Consider the following 17,929-nt stretch of genomic DNA (forward strand, 5'->3'; position numbering starts at 1 on the left):
AGGCAGCATTTCCACCCGATTGGTGTTTCGGGTTTGGGGTGGGTTTACTGTTCGGGTTTCGGGGGTGGGGAATCAGTGGAAGCTTCACCCGCCGGCTCCAATCCGCCCCGTTGCCATCCCTATTTCCCCGGCAAGGTTTACATCACCGAGGACGAGCACGCGCAGCGGGTGGCGAGGGCTGGTGGAAGGAACAGAGAGACTGTGAAAGGTATTATTGGGCCGGGCCGTGAAGGGTTACAGCCCAGTTCGTTGTAAGGACTGGCCCATGCCTCGTCCAGCTCACTCACCATCACAAAACCTGTTCAGTTTTGGTTGGATTCCAACTTCTTCCGTTTGCATTTCACATGCAGCATCGGGATCCATTAGTTTTCATCCCAGAAGGAATTCAATGCAAATCTGCAGAGAACTCAACCGAATTTTGGGACAAAAATCCCGTTTTCATGCTGTAGCTGCACAGCGTACCAGATTTAACAAACAACAGCTATGACTCTAGAAGTATACCGAGCAAAAAATCGTCAAAATTCATCTATACTATAAAGCATTAGTGTCTAAGAAAATGTTTTTCACCCAAATGAAATAACACGCACGCAACGAGGGAAAGCGATACGAGCAGATTACAAGAATGCATGCATAATTGCTCCCAAAAGGCAGAGATATCAGGAGATGCCAAATAGCAGCAGCATGACACTTACCGGACAGTCTCAGAATTGGCCATTATGATTGGTACCAGCAATTATATAAACTTGAATGTTTCTACTAGTTTGAGAAAGAATGCCACACTGAGCCACTCACCGGTACTAGGAGCTGTGAAATGGTTCTTCACGTGCAGCCACATGCAATCCTCATCAGATTTAGTTTTATTATGTGATCTCATTAAGTCTATTGTACATAGGATAGCAGCACTTGACCGTGAAATTTTTATTCGAGTGTCTTCTTCCAAGGTTACAACTATCATAATTTTTGTAGCTAATCTAGCCTAATATCCAGCACCAGCTCCCTAAAACCTCCTACACGTAAACTAAATAAGAAAAGAAGGGGAGCCCCAGCTCATGCAGCTGTTCAGCTCACACCTCGTTAACCAATCTTCTTTCTTCACCCATTGCATTGCCGTTTTGTTCCTGATTTCTTGTGCAACCAATAAAGGTACCAACCTTCTCACCAACAATAGCCTTTGCAATGTTTCCTGGCTTTTGCAAGTTAAACACGACAACTGCAAAATGACTTGCCAGATTAAAAATTTTAAATAGGAAATAAAATGCAGCACAAAGTGGAGGCTGGGATCTAAAATAGTATAAAAAAATGATAGCATCCTTACCAGGAATGTTGTTTTCTTGGCATAGTGTGATGGCAGTCATGTCCATTACCGAGAGATCTCTTGTAGTCACTTCATGATAGCTCACTGTCTCAAGAAGGTGAGCATTTGGGTTATGCCTGGGGTCTGCATCGTACACACCATCAACATTTGTTGCTTTAAGCACTACCTCTGCATTAACTGTTTGCATAATAGCAGGAAGAAAATGTCAGTCTGTTAGGTTAAACAATTTTTACTGAATGAAACAATGCTGTCCATCTAAAAGGCCAGTCTAGGAAAGGTAAGTTTAAGCTCACACTAATAGCATGTTTCTACAGGCAAACTAGACCTTGTGATTCATGATTACTTATGTAAATATGTGACACGCAACTCTCCTGCGGCGTTCGAGATTACTTATGTAAATATGTACGAGTTAATGAAAATACACTCTAACACAAGTTTTGTACAAGTCCCAGCTTGTGGCAGAAAACCGGCTTAAAATAGGTGCATAACTATTGCTTAACCTAACAGTTACATCCACTGTTTTCATTTTTAACTCAATCTGCAACTGGATGTTCATCATTATATAAACTAAGAGAAGAGAGGTAAGTAGGTAACTGCTGTTGCGAGAGTCCTTCTGAGTCAACTTACCTGCAACTGACTACAGCTTGACAGTAAAGCAAGAACTTATTTAGGAATGAAACAAATACACATATCTGCAAGCATATTTCTCTAGATTATTTTTAGCAAATGCAGTTCGTTTGATGAAGAATACAAGATGAACTCACTTTCTGCACAACGGAGAGCAGCAGCTGTATCAGTTGTAAAGAATGGGTTCCCTGTCCCGGCAGCAAATATAACAACCCTTCCTTTCTCTAAATGCCTGACAGCTCTTCTGCGTATATATGGTTCTGCAACCTCTGACATACGGAAGGCAGTTTGGACACGGGTAGGTATTCCAATGCTCTCCATTGTTGCTTGAAGAAATATAGCATTCATCACAGTGGCCAACATGCTGAATTAGGAAACATGATCAGATGTAGTGTTGAACAATTTTTTATGTTAAGAAATCATACTATTGCTTGTCACAATAAATGTCTTTCAAAATGAGCAGCAGAGACACAAATATTATGGACAGAGCACAAATAAAACATTACAGGCGATCTTCAACTTCGATAAAATTGCAAGTTTCTTAAAAGAATTGTTCATATTTCCACTCAGTCAACTATTTTGATGGAATACGCCAGCAAATTTAAATGTGGTTTGTATATCACAAATGTTGAACTGCTAAGAAATTAAAATAAATGACGTACAATGCATGCAACTACCAAAATGGGTCTGATATTGGGCTTAGGTTTCATTTCATTACCTGCTTTAACTACATCACACTTTATCGTATTTCAACTTATTTTAAAATGCCACATAAAAGCCGAGCATAGGATGAGCGAACGAAAATACATCAAGCATTGGACATATTACCCGATGTAATCCGCTGATGAGCGATCAAGCCCACTACATCCAGCCCAAGAGGCCCCACGGAAGATATTGCCCCCACCAACAACAATAGCAACCTGCAAGTGAACATTTTTAATACGCATAATATAGTTATACACTTATACTAGAGAAGACGAGATAATACAAGGCACTCGCTTCCAAGGCAACGGAATCTAACCATTAAATTAATGCCTACTATCAAGTATAATTATGTGCATTTTATTTCACTAATTCTAAATCTTGAAACAAGTATATACAATTAAGAAATAAATGAAAGACAGTAGAGAGGGCACACCTCTACACCTAGCTTGGTGACAGAAGCAACCTCTCTTGCAATTGCCATTGTAATCTGCAACACAGCACACAGTTAAATTAAATTACATGACCTGCGCATATTAATTGTTTACCGCTTAGATTGAAAGATGTTCCAGCTCCACCGAAAGAAGACTCACCTTTGGGTCGATGTTTTCGGTGCGATCTCCAGCAAGAGCTTCCCCACTTACTTTAAGCAGTACACGTTGCCATCTGTATGGCCTTTTCGACCTAGAAGAACCTTCATCAAGCGTAAAGCTGAACGGCGGCAACAGTGATGTTTGATTCCTGACAAATGGAAGAGGCATGAGATGCATGCTTTAGAAAAGGTAATCCAGAATTACTTCAGGTCTTCAGCATCAAAAGGAAGTACTACAAAATTGGCTGCAGATATGATGAAACTGATAGGCAAGCTGCCAATTACAAAGAATCCAACCACAATTCCGCACTTGAGGACCTCTACCATGGATATGTATAGCGCGAAAATTTCTATTTATGTCACACAACACTACAACAGTCATCAATCGTCATAGAAAAAACTGCCCTTTCTAGGCTACACAGCTAAGATTGCTAGCTTCCTCTGTGTTGTCCGTATGCCTCCTACCAAATCATGAGTCGGTAGGGGCGAGACCCAATCTTTCAATTGCGCAATTGTCGTCTAACGATCTAGTGCTTGAGGAAAACAAAGAGAATTATAGAAGCATTTCATCGAACACCTCAACCCCACCCCGTCGACCTGACCCAACAAATCACGTCAAACATCATGCATGGAGAACGTGAAGGTGTTCGTACCCGAAGTTGGAGGAGTCGGAACCGGCGGCGGCGGCGGCGGTGGCGCGGGCGCGCGGCTTTGCGGAGAGTGAGAGGGGAATGTTGATGCGAAGGGCTCTCGGGCGCGAGGGGAGCAGAGGAGACAGGGACGGTGGCGAGGAGAGAGCCTGCACCACGGCGGCGGAGGCGGCCATGGTTGGAGTAAGCAACCGTCGCCCCAGGAAGTGGGGGCACGCGGGAGGAGAAGATGATGAGGTGGGCCCGCGACTCGATACTCAGCAGCCGAGCTCTAGCGGAGCCTGCAACCTCAAGGCTCGAGCTCGTGAACGATTGCAGCTCGAGCCGAGCTCGATCCGAGCCTGAGATCTGACCGGGGCTCGAGCTCGTTCTCAAGCCAAGCCTCGAGCCCGACTCGAATAGGCTCGTTCGCAGGCATATTGTAGATGCTGCTTGTCAGCTTGAATACTTCAATCCAACAAACAAACTAAAGCGTCCATTAGACCACCGAGCATGATTTGAGAAGCGTTTTTTTTTTCATATGGGTGAGAAGCACATTTGAGCGCCTAGATGAATAATTGCAAATCTTTGTGTGTACGAGATTAGAATAACTTCAAAATAACTTCATCTACCACACGATATGCCTTGAGATTTGTGATATTCTCACAGTACAAAATTTTCCATCCATGCAAAACTTACACATCATTCAGCTTATACAACAGACCATTTTGGTGAGATTCTCTAAGTTACAAAACTGTCCTAGGGTGTAAAACTCCTCTTATACAGCAACAGGCCGTCTGGGTGAGTATCTGAATGCCAGCAACCTTGATGCCGCTTTTCTCTTGAAGACCAAATAGAGGGCCAGGATACCGCACACTACAAGAAGATACAGCCAGAGGTGAGCTTCTCGAACATGGAACATCTTGTCATTGTCGCAGCGGCAGTCGTAGTCACTACGGAGCAGCTTCATCTGCCCATCAACTCCGTCCGGGTCCAGGATGAAATCAAGGCTGACAGCTTCCTGCTCCAGCACAATGTGCGTGGACTTTGATCGGAAGCCTTCCATGGATGCCATAACTGCAAGAAGCATGAACAAATGTCACACAGTTGGATAGAGAAAGCGACCGTTTTGCTTTTCAGACTACAGGTTTTGTCAGTCTATATATACAATGGATGGTCAACTTGATCTTAGTAGCTAAACATGGCAAAAAGTTGGGGAATATGTTGTTTCGTATAGGTGGTAAAACTTGGCTGGTTCCTGCCAAGCACAAATTGATTTACCTCTGATTGATAGGCATACAAGTCGAAGAAAATTTCAGAAAACCATGTCAAGAGACATGCCAGTCTGAGGATTCCCAATTGCTTTTGCAATTGCAGGTGATATAACCATATACATAAATTCTGAGGAAAAAGTGACGTACCTTCGTATTTCTTACCAGGCACAATAATTCGGTGGTAATCTCCAAAAGCTCTGCTTGCTCTTACCTAAAAGAAAGAAAAAGTTAGGGAACTCCTGGAAACATATAACAAGAACTCCATATTTATCAATTCGTCTATTCTAACATAACTGAACTAATGCTACCAAAACAAACTAACCTTGGAATCGATGCCCTTTATCATCACTAAGCCAGGTATAGGCCTGCCAGTATCTGCTGCAAATATCCTTCCATGAACTCCTGACTAAAACTAGAGTTAATATGACAGAACAGACTGATGAACCAAGCCACAATGCATACAATGATACAAACAATGGGAATCGGAATAACTGTAGTATTGTTTGATAAACTCTGTTCTCTACCACATACGAGGAAGCATATCCCACAAATCCTGACTAAATAGGCAGTCGAGCTCTTTGGGTACAGTAATCCATTGCAAGCCATGAACATTTGTTGTAAAGGAAAAAGGATAAGCTTCCTAGTGTGCATGCCATTGTGGTGACAGTGAACACGAATTATGATAAACACTGATTGATCTTGTTCAGAACTCAGACCAACTAGCCAAAATGTCCCACCCTGAAACAGCTTCCTTTCTGGAAAAATATTGTGCCCGACATTTTCAATTATAGGCAGTAACTGGCTTGGTGCATACATTACTATGAAGCAGTTAGTACATGAAAACACTGGTATAAACATGAGCAGTTATGTGCCTCAACTCACTAACCAACTAACACCATTTCATTTCAATCAGTGCAAAAGTCACCCTTTGTAGTGCATAAGGAGACAATTGATTACCTTTATTAAGCTTGCAAGAAGATTAAGCATACTCATTCTATTGTGTTCCCAGATGACAGGAAGCTGTAGCAAAACAATAGAATAAGCAACAGAACAAAAAAAATAAAGATCTGCAAAACAGAAGCAGAACCATGGAGAACTCGATGCAAAGGTACCTCAGCTGCTTTTGGCCATTTTGTGTCACTAATCTCCAGAGTCAACTCAAAGCAGCCTCCATGTATATAATTCCAGTCTTGCATTCCACCATATATTGGATACCTGAATCACAAACAAGGATGTTGATTGATGCAAAGCCCAGACATACACAGAAAGTCTCATATGCAGTATGAACAAAATGCTACTGTTTGTTTACCAGAAGGCTCCATTTGTTATCCCTCCTTCAAATTCTTTGCTCAAGGACATGTTGTAGTGGGACTGACTATACACTGATGCCATGTGCCGGAATGTCTTATCATCAGGACATCCGTAATAATGTTTGCTGTGAGAAAGTAAAATCTTTGTTGAGAATGCTAAACTGTGAAATCAAGCAAGTAAAATTGTGGCCTTAAAGAGCAGAGGTGAAAAGCAGCAAAGAAAGAAACCACACATAGCATTGAGGAAATAGGTGTATCATCACATCACTGGATATTTTGAGAGGGAGAGAACATCCAATTGGTAGTGAGAACAGTGGTGGTTCTTGAGGTCCAAAGTGAGCTTTATGCACTCCACCCCCCCTCCCCCCCACCCCCCAACACACACACACACTAGAGAAATCATCAAAGAAACATTTCATTTCACCATTCAATTACAAATAAAATACTAATCTGGCCTCCTCTTTTCTTTGGTCATGTTAAATTGGCCCCCTCTATAATCCCGTCTAAGCTCCGCCGCTGAGTGACACACACACACACACAGAGAGAGAGAGAGCATCATTCATAGATGGCAATGTGTTAATCAGCTGCTCATAAGACTAAGTCATCCATGCAGCTAATCTGCCTTGACACTTGACGGTCCTTACCTTGACCATCGTACAAAATTCTGATCTTGTCCAATTTCAAGTCGTTTTACTAACACAAATTATTATTAGTCTAATTCACCACCAAATGATTTTTTTTTGTTTCTCCTCACACACATTATGTTTTAGGTTCAAGCTTTGTGGGTGACAACCGCCAACAAACCTGATGTTACAAAAGTATATCAGATCTTTTTGTGATTATTCATAGGTTGGAAGCCACTGATGCTAATTTAACCATCAATATATGAAAATACATTTTTCCCCAAAAAAGGTGAAAATACACGAAAAAGAACATGAAAAATTCCATAACTGTTTTTTTTTCCGATGTACATCTGATAAAGTTTGAACTTAAAACTCAATTTGAATGTGGATAAGCAAAATATAAATATGCATAAGGGGGTGAATGGACCCAGTTTAAAATAGTTTGGGGGAGTGTCAAAATTTTGGTCATGAGGTCAAGAGGACAGACCGACAGAGTGACTTGTTTGGGGTAGTAAAATGGAGTTTGTCCTATAAAGAATTAAGAAAACATAAACCAATAGCTGCAACATCACATTATAACAGATTAAAGCACCTATATGCAATCAAAACTTTAAATAAACCATTTGCAACCACAAGAATCCATTGTACATCCTCTGAACCATACACTACCACACTAGCAACACTATTAGTTGAGATACTTGAAAGTGAATTTAGGTAGAAGAAGGAATCACCCTGTATCTCTAGTTCCATCCCATGGATAATTGGCAACAAGAGCACCCTAAAAAAATTCAAATAAGATGATAATATAGAACCTCATTTCAACAAGATAAGTAATAGCAGATAACTGTGGGTAGGAGAGAATAGTTACCCCATGCAAACTAGCAGAAGCTGTGAAGTGTTCTTGCTTTACCCAGTTCATAATGGCTCTAGTTTCAGGTTGTCTGGAGTTGATATCGTTGTTAGCGGAGAAGAACTGTCAATTTCAGTTAGTGTCAATTGAATGGCTACAAAAAATAAATAAATAAAGGACAAAAGGGGCAGTAGAAGCTTCCATAAGGAAAAGAGGTGCAACGTAAAGGAATACTCACTTGGTCAGGAAAATCTCGGTTGAGATCAATATCATTTGCATTACCACGCCATCTAAGAGCAAATCCATCTGGGTTCATTGTTGGAAGTATATGAAGGTGCATATTCTCCACAATTAGAGTTGCCTACAGAAATTAGTTCACATGTTGAGTTTACCATATACTGGCAGCAATTTTCATAGATTAGAGAAAATACATGTGCCAAACAGCACAGTTACATTGAACATGGTATCTTAATGTTGAACAATATATTGGCAAATAAGTAAAAAAAAAGCATGCTTTAGAATTTAATTTAATTTAATTTCAAACTTCATATTTCAAATAATATTTCATGAATTATTATATTTTCAACCCTTTATACATGATAGCTTCCGTTCAAAATTACGATATCATCTGAACAACTCAAAAAATACTAAAGGTAGCCATAAAAAACCTAAACCACAAGGGGCAGGCCATTGGTAAACTGCACAGTGACCAAAGAGCAAGTAGCGACAGATGAATGTTTGATTACCAATGGATCCTTCAGATAGTTATCACACAGCCAATTCGCAAGATGCATAAGAACCTCTCTTCCAACCGGCTCATCACCATGAACATTTCCAATGAACTGCATGAGCAGCACAAATTACATCACAGATAAATTCAAGGTGCCTTTAACACTGGGATTAGAATAAAGAACCCCCGTCAATTCATCATCAATTGATAGTTGAATAAGAACAGAAGTATGAAATAACTAACTCAAGCAACAGAGCAAGCCAGCAGAATAATTGTTAACATGGCAATTTGTCACAGGAAAACCATGTGTTTAAGTATGGACCTAGTATAGGAGAGTGAGCTGAGTATTTGACAATGTGACATTAAATGATTAAATGTTCACTGCTACAGAAAAATGCGTGCTAAGTTTGAGCATACTAATAGCTTACTTTATGGTCTCAAGATATAGGGGAAAGAGTTAGTCCCCCATAAATTAATAACGAATGAAGAAGGAAAGCAAGGATATGGGATCATAGAAATCGAATTTAAGATTGAAAAAAAGGAATCGCATCATCATTGAACACATCCCACATGTGTGAATATGATTCTGGCACAGAATCCTTTTAGATCACAAGGGCTAGATGAATAAAATAATAAGATGAGATGATCATTCATTACAGAAAACTTCCAACCAAAATTTTAGTTGCATTCTCCAAATTTTGAAAAAGAACAGCCCCAGTTAAGAGTCATTAAGAAAATGGTACCACAAACCTTGAATGCTGGTTCAGCTTCTTTTTGCCTTGGCTTGTCTGATATTTCAATCACCCACTACAATCAGCACAGTTACCAGGTACATAAATTTGGCACTAAGCAAGGCATATGAAATGTACTGCAATTGAAGTTACGTACCAATGGAAAATCATTCACACTCTTTCCAATGCTGATAACAGGTTTGTGTTATCTCTCAAAGAGAGAAGAAATAATAGGTAAGTAAATTTTAACATATGAGAATACTGGAGGGAGGAAAGTAAAGGAAGAAAGAAAAAAATGCAATAAAAACTGAGATAAAGACAATATCAGAGTAGTATAACAAATAAACAGAAAAGATTCAAATCAAATATTTTATTATTTAGATAATGCTAAAAAAATCTGAGCATGTAACAACTTAATAGTATAAACAAAGACAGAATTATACAGGAATCTTATGAACAACTTATGTTCAGAAGTGGCATTTCATGATTAATTTTCTTTTGAAATCTACATATTTCATTGTAACCATTTGCTATTGCCCATCAATATGACCACATATGGATCGGTGATTCTCTCATGATCGGCAAAGACTTTGTATTATACCGTATACCATAAATGAATACCCACATGTGTACATGGCTTAAAAGAACTGATGGTCTTGTGGTTGTTTTAGAAGCTCTAAATATAATGGTCACAGAGAAGTAAAGTATTATACATCATGTACCTGTATATCCTGGAGATATTAGAACAACGACTTCCAAAGGCATGTACAGCAATCTCAAGCTCAGCATTGCTCATATATCCACGAGCCATTTCTTCTCTGAATTTAGTCCAAAATCATACACAACATGGTCAACCAATAATATCAAGCATTATAGACACACATTGTTTTCTTTCTTAAAAACAAAGTTAAAAGTTCTTATTTTAACATACGTGATATGAGGCTTTTTTTGAAGCAGGTTACGTGAAAATAACCCATGATCTCCATCATCTGTACATGGTTAAAAAATTAGTATATGTATCAGTAACTGGATAATAGAAATAGGTACCTATATGCAGAAAGCTATATCAAACGTGTGTGGACATGTACAGATAGATGCTGAGGCAGCCAATATAAGAATACATTGACTAGAATACTAGATCAGAGAAGGGCATGGGTATCGATACATATTGGATAGAACATGAACATAGCAATCCATTACAAAATTCCAGCTTCTTCAAGATTAATCCTTATGATTCCATCTGATGGCAAGTACGCCCATTTTTATATACCAGTGTTTTAATAAGCTGAATACATGATGGACGGTAGCCTTCAACAGTCAACACACTCATCACGTATTCAAGAGCATGCAATTTTTTATAATTCCAATTAGTGCTCACCATCACTGTGCAGTGTGCACTGTTCCTCCCCAATCAGAAAACACTCTAGTACCCAAAACGAATTGATCCAATCAAAGCAAAAACTCTATAAAGCCCCACAAAAATGAAACGAGCTACCGGATCCGGAGTCTCCGAAGATCCCCAGCTGAAACCAATCCCACCGCTCCCACACGGACGGGAAACGCTCCTCAATGAAAAGCACATACAAACCCGACGGCCCGACATCACACGGAAGGGAAGAGCAGGGAGAGACCTGAAGGACCGTGGCTGCCTCTCGCGGCAGCCTGCATGGGAAGCAAGGCGAAGGCGCGGAGCAGGAGGAGGACGAAGAGGGGGTGGAGGCGCGAGATCGCCATGGGCGCGCGAGGACGCCGCCGCCCACGTGGTGTGGTGGGGTTCGGGGAGTGACCCGAGTGGGCTTTGGGTTTGACCCGGTGAGGGACCGCGGGCCGATGAGACCGGGAGGGAGCACGATCCGCTTCCGACGGAAGAATTATAAATTAGAATAGAACCAGCTCGGCCATTAGCACACAAGCACCAGTGGTCTAGTGGTAGAATAGTACCCTGCCACGGTACAGACCCGGGTTCGATTCCCGGCTGGTGCAGATGTTTTCTTTTGTTTTGTTTTACGATTTCAGTCCTCGAGGTCTCGTACATTTTGAACCATTTCTTTTGTACGTTTCTCGTGTGTTCAGCCAAACGATCCTCCACCCTTCCCATCAAGGCGTCAATTGCAAAGAGAAGAGAAAGGCCAACCAGGCACGATAACACGATATTCTCCAGAAACATGAGATATTTTTATTCAATTCACTTCTTTTAACATGTACGGCATTGTTTCAGTGAACATTTGAGTATAATCTATTTCTTCTGCTCGAATTATCTAAACAAAACGAAGCGTAGTGTGATACGGCAGATGCTCGTATCATGTCAGAACAAGGCAGCAGCAAAAAATGGGTTCAGCAGGCACTCCAGGATGGTTCTCCATCAATCAACAAATACAACGACTGCGTCTCTACTGCAGTGCTTTCGGGATTTGTCTGCACCAGCTGAGAAGCCATATGTATTCACAGAAAGAACTTGCCCTCCGCAGCTCAGCAAAACAAGGCTGCAGCACTTGTGCTCCTGGGAAAAAAAATTAGCAGGCGCCATCATTATGTACTCAATGAAATAATTGTGCCAGGACCTGTAACAGGAGATGACACATGAGACTCAAAGTTGAATAAAATCTCACCTTTCAGAAGACGACTAGAAGGGGCTGCCAGTCATCACCACACAGCTACTTTTAAATTTGGACAGCTACAAAAACTATAATTGCAGTGGTCAGTGGATTCATCTATTTTGAATTGGAGACCTTCAGTAGCTCATGGAATGCTTCTTGAGGAATGTCGACAGATCCCACACGTTTCATGCGCTTTTTGCCTTCCTTTTGCTTCTCTAGCAACTTCTTCTTCCTAGTAATGTCACCGCCATAGCACTTGGCCAGCACATTCTTCCTCATTGCTGACAGGCTGGAAAGAGAGGAATATAAGCAAAACCCATGTGACAGCAATGCATGTTCAACTATTTACCTCCTAACTACATGGCTTTTCAGATACAGTTAGTTAACCTGATAATGAACAATATATTTAGTTGTTTACTGTGCAGAAGAACAATGCTGCTAAAACTAGGGCAGCTTCCTACTGGTTGAAACCTGAACGTTTTTGGTGGCCAAGATTGCAGCTGATTTCCCAAGGCTGGCTGGTTAATTTATATATATACTTTACAGGTAGATCTTTTAGGCCAACAGAAAGGCTTACTTGGAAAGTTTTTGAAAGTGTTTCCAGCTGTTGTTAGTTGCTATTAATTTGCATTACTTTCTTACAGAAAATGCTAAAAGATAATGACTAAAATATTCTGTACAAGTAAGCAGCAATGCTGTTATAAACTCAGTGAAATGAACATAATAACTTCAAAAATGTGTTGATAGAAAAAATAATCTTCAATCAAATCAAAACGGTAAAAAATAGTAAAGAGAAATGCACTGGGGTCCTTAAACTTTTCCTTGATTCTCACCAAGGACCATAAACCCTAGGTGAGAATCCAGGAAAAGTTTAAGGACCACAGTGCCTTTCCCTCAATGGTGATTTAAAAAACTAATAGCAGCTTCGAGTATCTTACGTTTCCCTAGCGATAACCTTTGAACCAATTGCTGCTTGTATGGTGATCTCAAACATTTGTCTGCATTACCACATACAAAAGTAAGGAATAAATTATGTTAGACTGCAGAAATGTAAATCATGTCGCCCTCAACATGAGCCCATAGCAAAATTCTGTTCTAAGCCTTGCAAAAGCCACCAAAGAGAAAAATGCCAAATATTTTATTCTCAGTTAAGTGTTTAATCCCTTTCCAGCAAATTACACAACTTTTTGGTGTAATTTATATATTGAACTAAAAGTAATGTGTTCAGAAAGAGATATTCTCATGTCTCAGGCACAGTTCACATGTCCAAAAAAGAAGGTTGATGAATACCTTTCAATAAATTTCTTAAGCTTCTCCACTAATTCCCTTCCAACCCGCTGAGCCTTCTGGTTATGCACTATAGTTGCCATAGCATCAACAGGTTGACCATTAAGAAGGATGTCCATCTTAACTAGATCAGACTGTTCGTATCTGTCAAGGAGAAAAGGGGAGGAGATGAATAAATAAACTAAACAAATTTTTGGTACTTTTTTCTTCCTCCTATCACCCATTTTACTATTGAACAGATTTTTGCATGCCACTTTACGAGTAAGTTTCACAAAATGCAAACTATTTCAGATATTAATGATGCTTGCCCTTAATAAGTCAACAATCCCAGATCTGATCAAAAGAATGTTTCCAAAACCTTGTATACATAAGACAAGCACTTTCTGTTTGTAAACACTAGACATGTGCTAGATTTCAAAAAGAAAGTCCACTCAAGGAGTTATACTGATCAGAAAGTTGTACTGACAACTTTAGAATATAAAGCAGTGAAAATAAAATATATAATAATAATAAAAGCATATGAGGAAGTGAAATAAACAACATAATATTTTTCTCATCTGCAAATTCCAAAAGGAAAAACAGTGTAACAAGACTATGCCTTGTTACTGCATTCACAAAGGGACTTACTCGGAATCTTCATAGTCAAAAGTAGCATAACCAGACGTGATGCCTTTCAACTCATTATAAAAGTCCACAATTATCTCCTTCAATGGTAATCGGTACTTCAACATAGCCCTTTGGCTGCATAAAAAAAAATAGCCATGAAAAGCAAAGAAAAGAAGAACACTTGATAAAACAGAGAGATTTGTAGGGAAAAAGGTTTACGCATCAATAAATGTATATTCCAGCTGCTCGCCCCTCCTTTCTGAACAAAGCATAATGACAGGTCCAACATACCTGAAAAGGTGATTGAGCATGATAATAAATTACTACTTGTAATGCTCAAATATCCCAAAAAAAAGTAGAAAACAAGTGCGATAGGAAGCAGATCTTACTCACTAGGGATAATGATTGTTGCAATAACTGTGGGCTCCCAACAGGCGGTTATACGCTTTCCAGGATTAGAAGCCAAAGCAGCAGGGTTCTCAACTTGTACCTTGCTGGGAAATACAACTTAAGTTTAGTTTTCTAGCAGAAAACAAATATAGCAAATACAATTGTGAATGCACACCTTCCATCACCGTATTCAAAAATATAAGGTACGGTTGGTATGGTCGATATGACTTGAGCTCCATATTCCTAAATAAACCCAGTGGCAGAATCAGAATCTCAAGGCAATTAGGTCACACAAATTATTTACATTATATCACATCTGATAATTTCCTCTTTTTCACATTATATTCCATTTTTCCTCTTTATAAGTTCAAATGAGCAGAAGAGTTTCTGGATTGACACAGGTATTCAATGCACTTAACCTGATGATGAAAGATATTCTCTACCTTTTTTTCTGCTGAAACATTCCATACTTCTAAAGGCATCCCAAAGAGTCAAAGTTACAAATTTCCATGAGATACTAGCATACTAGTTAAGAACGATGCTCTTTAAAACTAATTTTTAAACATCAATTGGTGTATTATGTATCTTGAGCACGTATTATGTGACTAAACATAAAAAAATCAATGAATCAGAATTATGGGAAAAACTATACTTGCTCAAGCCGTTGGTGGAATACATCCATGTGTAGCAATCCTAGGAAGCCACATCTGTACAGAAGACAGTCATAAGAAAATCAACAATAGATTACAGCAAATTCCACACTCAGTGTAATGAAACTATAGAGAACTAGTTCACATACAGAAAATCTGGTACCTGAATCCCATGCCAAGTGCATTGCTTGACTCTTTTGTAACAGAGACACTGGCATCATTACATGTTAGTTTCTCAATCGCATGGCTAAGAGCTTCGAAGTCAGAACCATCAGCAGGATAGAGACCAGAGAAGACCATGTGTTTTGCAGGCTTGAAACCTGAAAGGCTATTCTGTATGATGTCGCACCGCACGCAACCAAAAACTAAGGAAAGAGAACACGAAACATGGCTATGGAACTGCAATACATCATGCATGTTCTTCTCAGGCTAAATCGGACTAAATAAAAAGTGAAAATACATGAGGACATAAATTTTTTTCAAGAATGGGACTCCGTACCAGGAAGTGGCTCAACAATGCTCTTTGCCTGGTGAAGGGTATCGCCAATGCGTGCTTCTTTAGTTGAACGCATTCCACTAATAACATACCCAACTTGTCCAGTGTAGAGCACTCCAGTAGGTGTAAGCTCAGGGTGCATAATGCCAACATCCAGAACTTCATATGCACGGCCAGTTGCAGCTGATGCTATCTTATCACCTTTACGCAGAGCACCATCAACAACAGCAACATGGCAAATCACTCCTTTGTACTCATCATAGTAGGAATCCAGAAGCAACATCCGTACAGGTGAATCACATTTCCCAGGTGGGGAAGGTATGCGTTCAATTACAGCAGGTAATACATGTTCAAGGCCTTTCCCAGTCTTGGCAGAAGTGAGCAGGGCTTCACTTGGATCAATATCAAATAACCTCTTCAATTGATCCTTTACATTATCTGGATCAGCAGTCGGCTGATCAATCTTGTTAATCACAGGAATGATGCTCAAATTTGATTCAAATGCAAGGTAAAAGTTTGCGATTGTTTGAGCTTGTACTCCTTGTGCTGCATCAACTACTAAAAGAGCACCCTGGCAAGCTGCAAGGGACCTGGATACCTCATAGCTGAAATCCACATGGCCTGGTGTATCAATCAAATTAAGCAAATATCTTGGTGCATCTGAGTCCTGGGATGCAGTAGTGTTCCTATAGAACATAGTTGCTGTTTGTGCTTTGACTGTAATTCCCCTTTCTCTCTCAACCTGGTCATCACATACATGGACGTTACAACAGAAGACATGCAATATCAAACTACACATCAAGGCCTGATACAATGTCAAAGCAATTTTCTGAAAGCAATGTCCAGATCAGAGTACAGGGAAAAAGGAGTTAAGGTTGTGGAAATAAACATTCTTAGCTAAATGTAGTTGAATCATATAACATTAAAATCTAAACGTAACAATTATTCTAAAAATAATGCAGTCATCAATACAGTTCCAGAATCTAATCGTGAAAACAGTAAGGAAATGGTGGTTTAACTGAACTAATCACCAATCACCATCCAATAATTGAACGGTAAAGGGCCAACATTTCGCTAATTTCTCTAAGTTATCTAAGAAAGGGGGAGTGAACGGGGAGAATTGGCGCCGCACTTGCAACTTGTCGAGGTACTGGGGCTGGCCATGGCCCTTCTGGATGGTGCCGGTGAGCTCCAACAGCCTGTCCGCGAGCGTCGACTTTCCGTGGTCGACGTGGGCGATGATGGAGAAGTTCCGGACCCGCTCCGGCGGGTACAGCGCCAGCTCGGACCCGGACACCGCGCCGCGCGCGCCGTGCTCCGGCGACGCCTGCGACGAGAGGAGGCGCTCGGGCTGCTGGAGCGCGTTCCGGGACAAGGAGGGGGCGGCGGCGATATGCCGCGCAATCCCGCGAGCGGATCGCCGGAGCACGGCGGCGCCGGCCATTCCGAGACGCGGGCGGGGGCGGCCGGCGGCGGGGGCTAGGGTTCTGGGGGGGGATTTGGCGGAAGAGGAAGATGGGTTGCGTGGAAGCGGTCTATGGACTGGAGACTAGAGAGCCAGACCATGGAGGTGTCCGTGCGCCTGTGACGTGCCAATGTAAGTTCCATCGTGGTTGCGAAAGGCATTCGATCTGCCATGGATTTGTAAAAAACTGTCACGTTTGTGTGGTGCTTGGCCGGTGCAAAATGTCCTTGTAGTGTACAGCTCGGATAGAGTTTTCTTTTTTTTTTTACTTGTACACTTCTTCTAATAAATCTACTTTATTATGAACTGCTTCAAAAAAAAGAAAAATAAAGGTAAAAAGATTGTCTTTGACTCGCTGGTGCTCGTCATTTACGATTACGAATGTGACCATCCATCTTTCTTGGTTGGCTCACAAGTTGAGCTTCCTTCCTTCGGATCCGTGACATATAACATAACCTACTCAAATCCTACAAGCATAATGTGGTTGAGCGCGCTAGCATATGCCGATGGCCATACATATTCCTCACGTGAATTGGCCTACCAGATGCTTCCCATGATAAAGGCAACGCATTCAAATGTGCCACCGGTCATAATCACGCAACTACGCAAGTGTTTGATACTCTTTTCGTTCCAAATTTATACATCTAGACATATGCTATATTTAGATGCATAATAAAAACTATGCAAAAAAACAACTTATAATTTGAAACGGAAACGGAGGGAGTACAGCTCTCAATCAATACCGAACCGAGAGTTTCATTAATGCATAGTAGCCATCTGAGCATCAGATCGAGGGGCATCGTACTTATTGTAATACAGTCATCGGTTAAGTGCGGCGCCGTTACACATTCTCAATCCAATATGCTAGCTTCGCCAAGGTCGTGCCGATCATCAACCCATCGCCAATTTGCCTTCCTCTCCATCACCACGGGATAGAATGAATCACCAATCGCTTGCCATCTTGAGCCATTCGGCCATTCCCCAAATGGCCAAATGCTCCCCGGTTCTGCCCGTCCAAGCCCTGCAATGCAAGCGTCCACGTCCATCCATGCACG

The 17,929-nt window shown here is 40.8% G+C and overlaps 3 protein-coding genes and 1 non-coding gene across 5 annotated transcripts; 1 reads left to right on the forward strand and 3 right to left on the reverse strand.

Annotated features, from left to right (window-relative positions):
• Positions 1–824: 824 nt before the first annotated feature.
• Positions 825–4,124, reverse strand: LOC101761607 (uridylate kinase). The gene is made up of 7 exons (XM_004964474.3): positions 3,890–4,124; positions 3,238–3,385; positions 3,081–3,134; positions 2,771–2,862; positions 2,080–2,306; positions 1,316–1,492; positions 825–1,210 (listed from the first exon to the last, which is right to left on the reverse strand). Exons 1-7 carry the CDS (start codon positions 4,060–4,062, stop codon positions 1,065–1,067), a joined length of 1,017 nt encoding a protein of 338 aa, XP_004964531.1. The 5' UTR covers positions 4,063–4,124; the 3' UTR covers positions 825–1,064.
• Positions 4,125–4,467: 343 nt separating this feature from the next.
• LOC101762019 (carboxypeptidase SOL1) lies at positions 4,468–11,186 on the reverse strand. 2 transcript variants are annotated; one of them, XM_004964475.2, is made up of 15 exons: positions 11,015–11,186; positions 10,315–10,372; positions 10,106–10,201; positions 9,541–9,571; positions 9,403–9,459; positions 8,669–8,764; positions 8,161–8,283; positions 7,941–8,045; positions 7,804–7,850; positions 6,449–6,574; positions 6,252–6,354; positions 6,097–6,159; positions 5,462–5,545; positions 5,287–5,350; positions 4,468–4,942 (listed from the first exon to the last, which is right to left on the reverse strand). In XM_004964475.2, exons 1-15 carry the CDS (start codon positions 11,115–11,117, stop codon positions 4,644–4,646), a joined length of 1,455 nt encoding a protein of 484 aa, XP_004964532.1. In that variant the 5' UTR covers positions 11,118–11,186; the 3' UTR covers positions 4,468–4,643. The 2 variants fall into 2 exon arrangements, with proteins under 2 accessions (XP_004964532.1, XP_022681898.1); XM_022826163.1 differs by lacking the exon at positions 9,541–9,571 and having other exon boundaries at positions 9,403–9,440; positions 11,015–11,097.
• Positions 11,187–11,295: 109 nt separating this feature from the next.
• Positions 11,296–11,366, forward strand: TRNAG-GCC. The gene has a single exon. It is a non-coding gene; the product is annotated as a tRNA-Gly (tRNA).
• Positions 11,367–11,526: 160 nt separating this feature from the next.
• On the reverse strand, positions 11,527–16,973 carry LOC101762438 (translation factor GUF1 homolog, mitochondrial). Its single transcript, XM_004964476.2, has 12 exons — positions 16,542–16,973; positions 15,413–16,151; positions 15,077–15,233; positions 14,916–14,970; positions 14,439–14,506; positions 14,263–14,367; positions 14,093–14,164; positions 13,895–14,008; positions 13,271–13,411; positions 12,919–12,978; positions 11,993–12,269; positions 11,527–11,883 (listed from the first exon to the last, which is right to left on the reverse strand). The coding sequence occupies exons 1-11, from the start codon at positions 16,851–16,853 to the stop codon at positions 12,095–12,097; spliced, it is 1,998 nt and encodes a 665-aa protein (XP_004964533.1). The 5' UTR covers positions 16,854–16,973; the 3' UTR covers positions 11,527–11,883; positions 11,993–12,094.
• Positions 16,974–17,929: the final 956 nt, after the last annotated feature.

Source organism: Setaria italica, chromosome IV (genome assembly GCF_000263155.2).
Source record: "Setaria italica strain Yugu1 chromosome IV, Setaria_italica_v2.0, whole genome shotgun sequence".
In the NCBI taxonomy this organism is placed as follows: Eukaryota; Viridiplantae; Streptophyta; class Magnoliopsida; order Poales; family Poaceae; genus Setaria; species Setaria italica.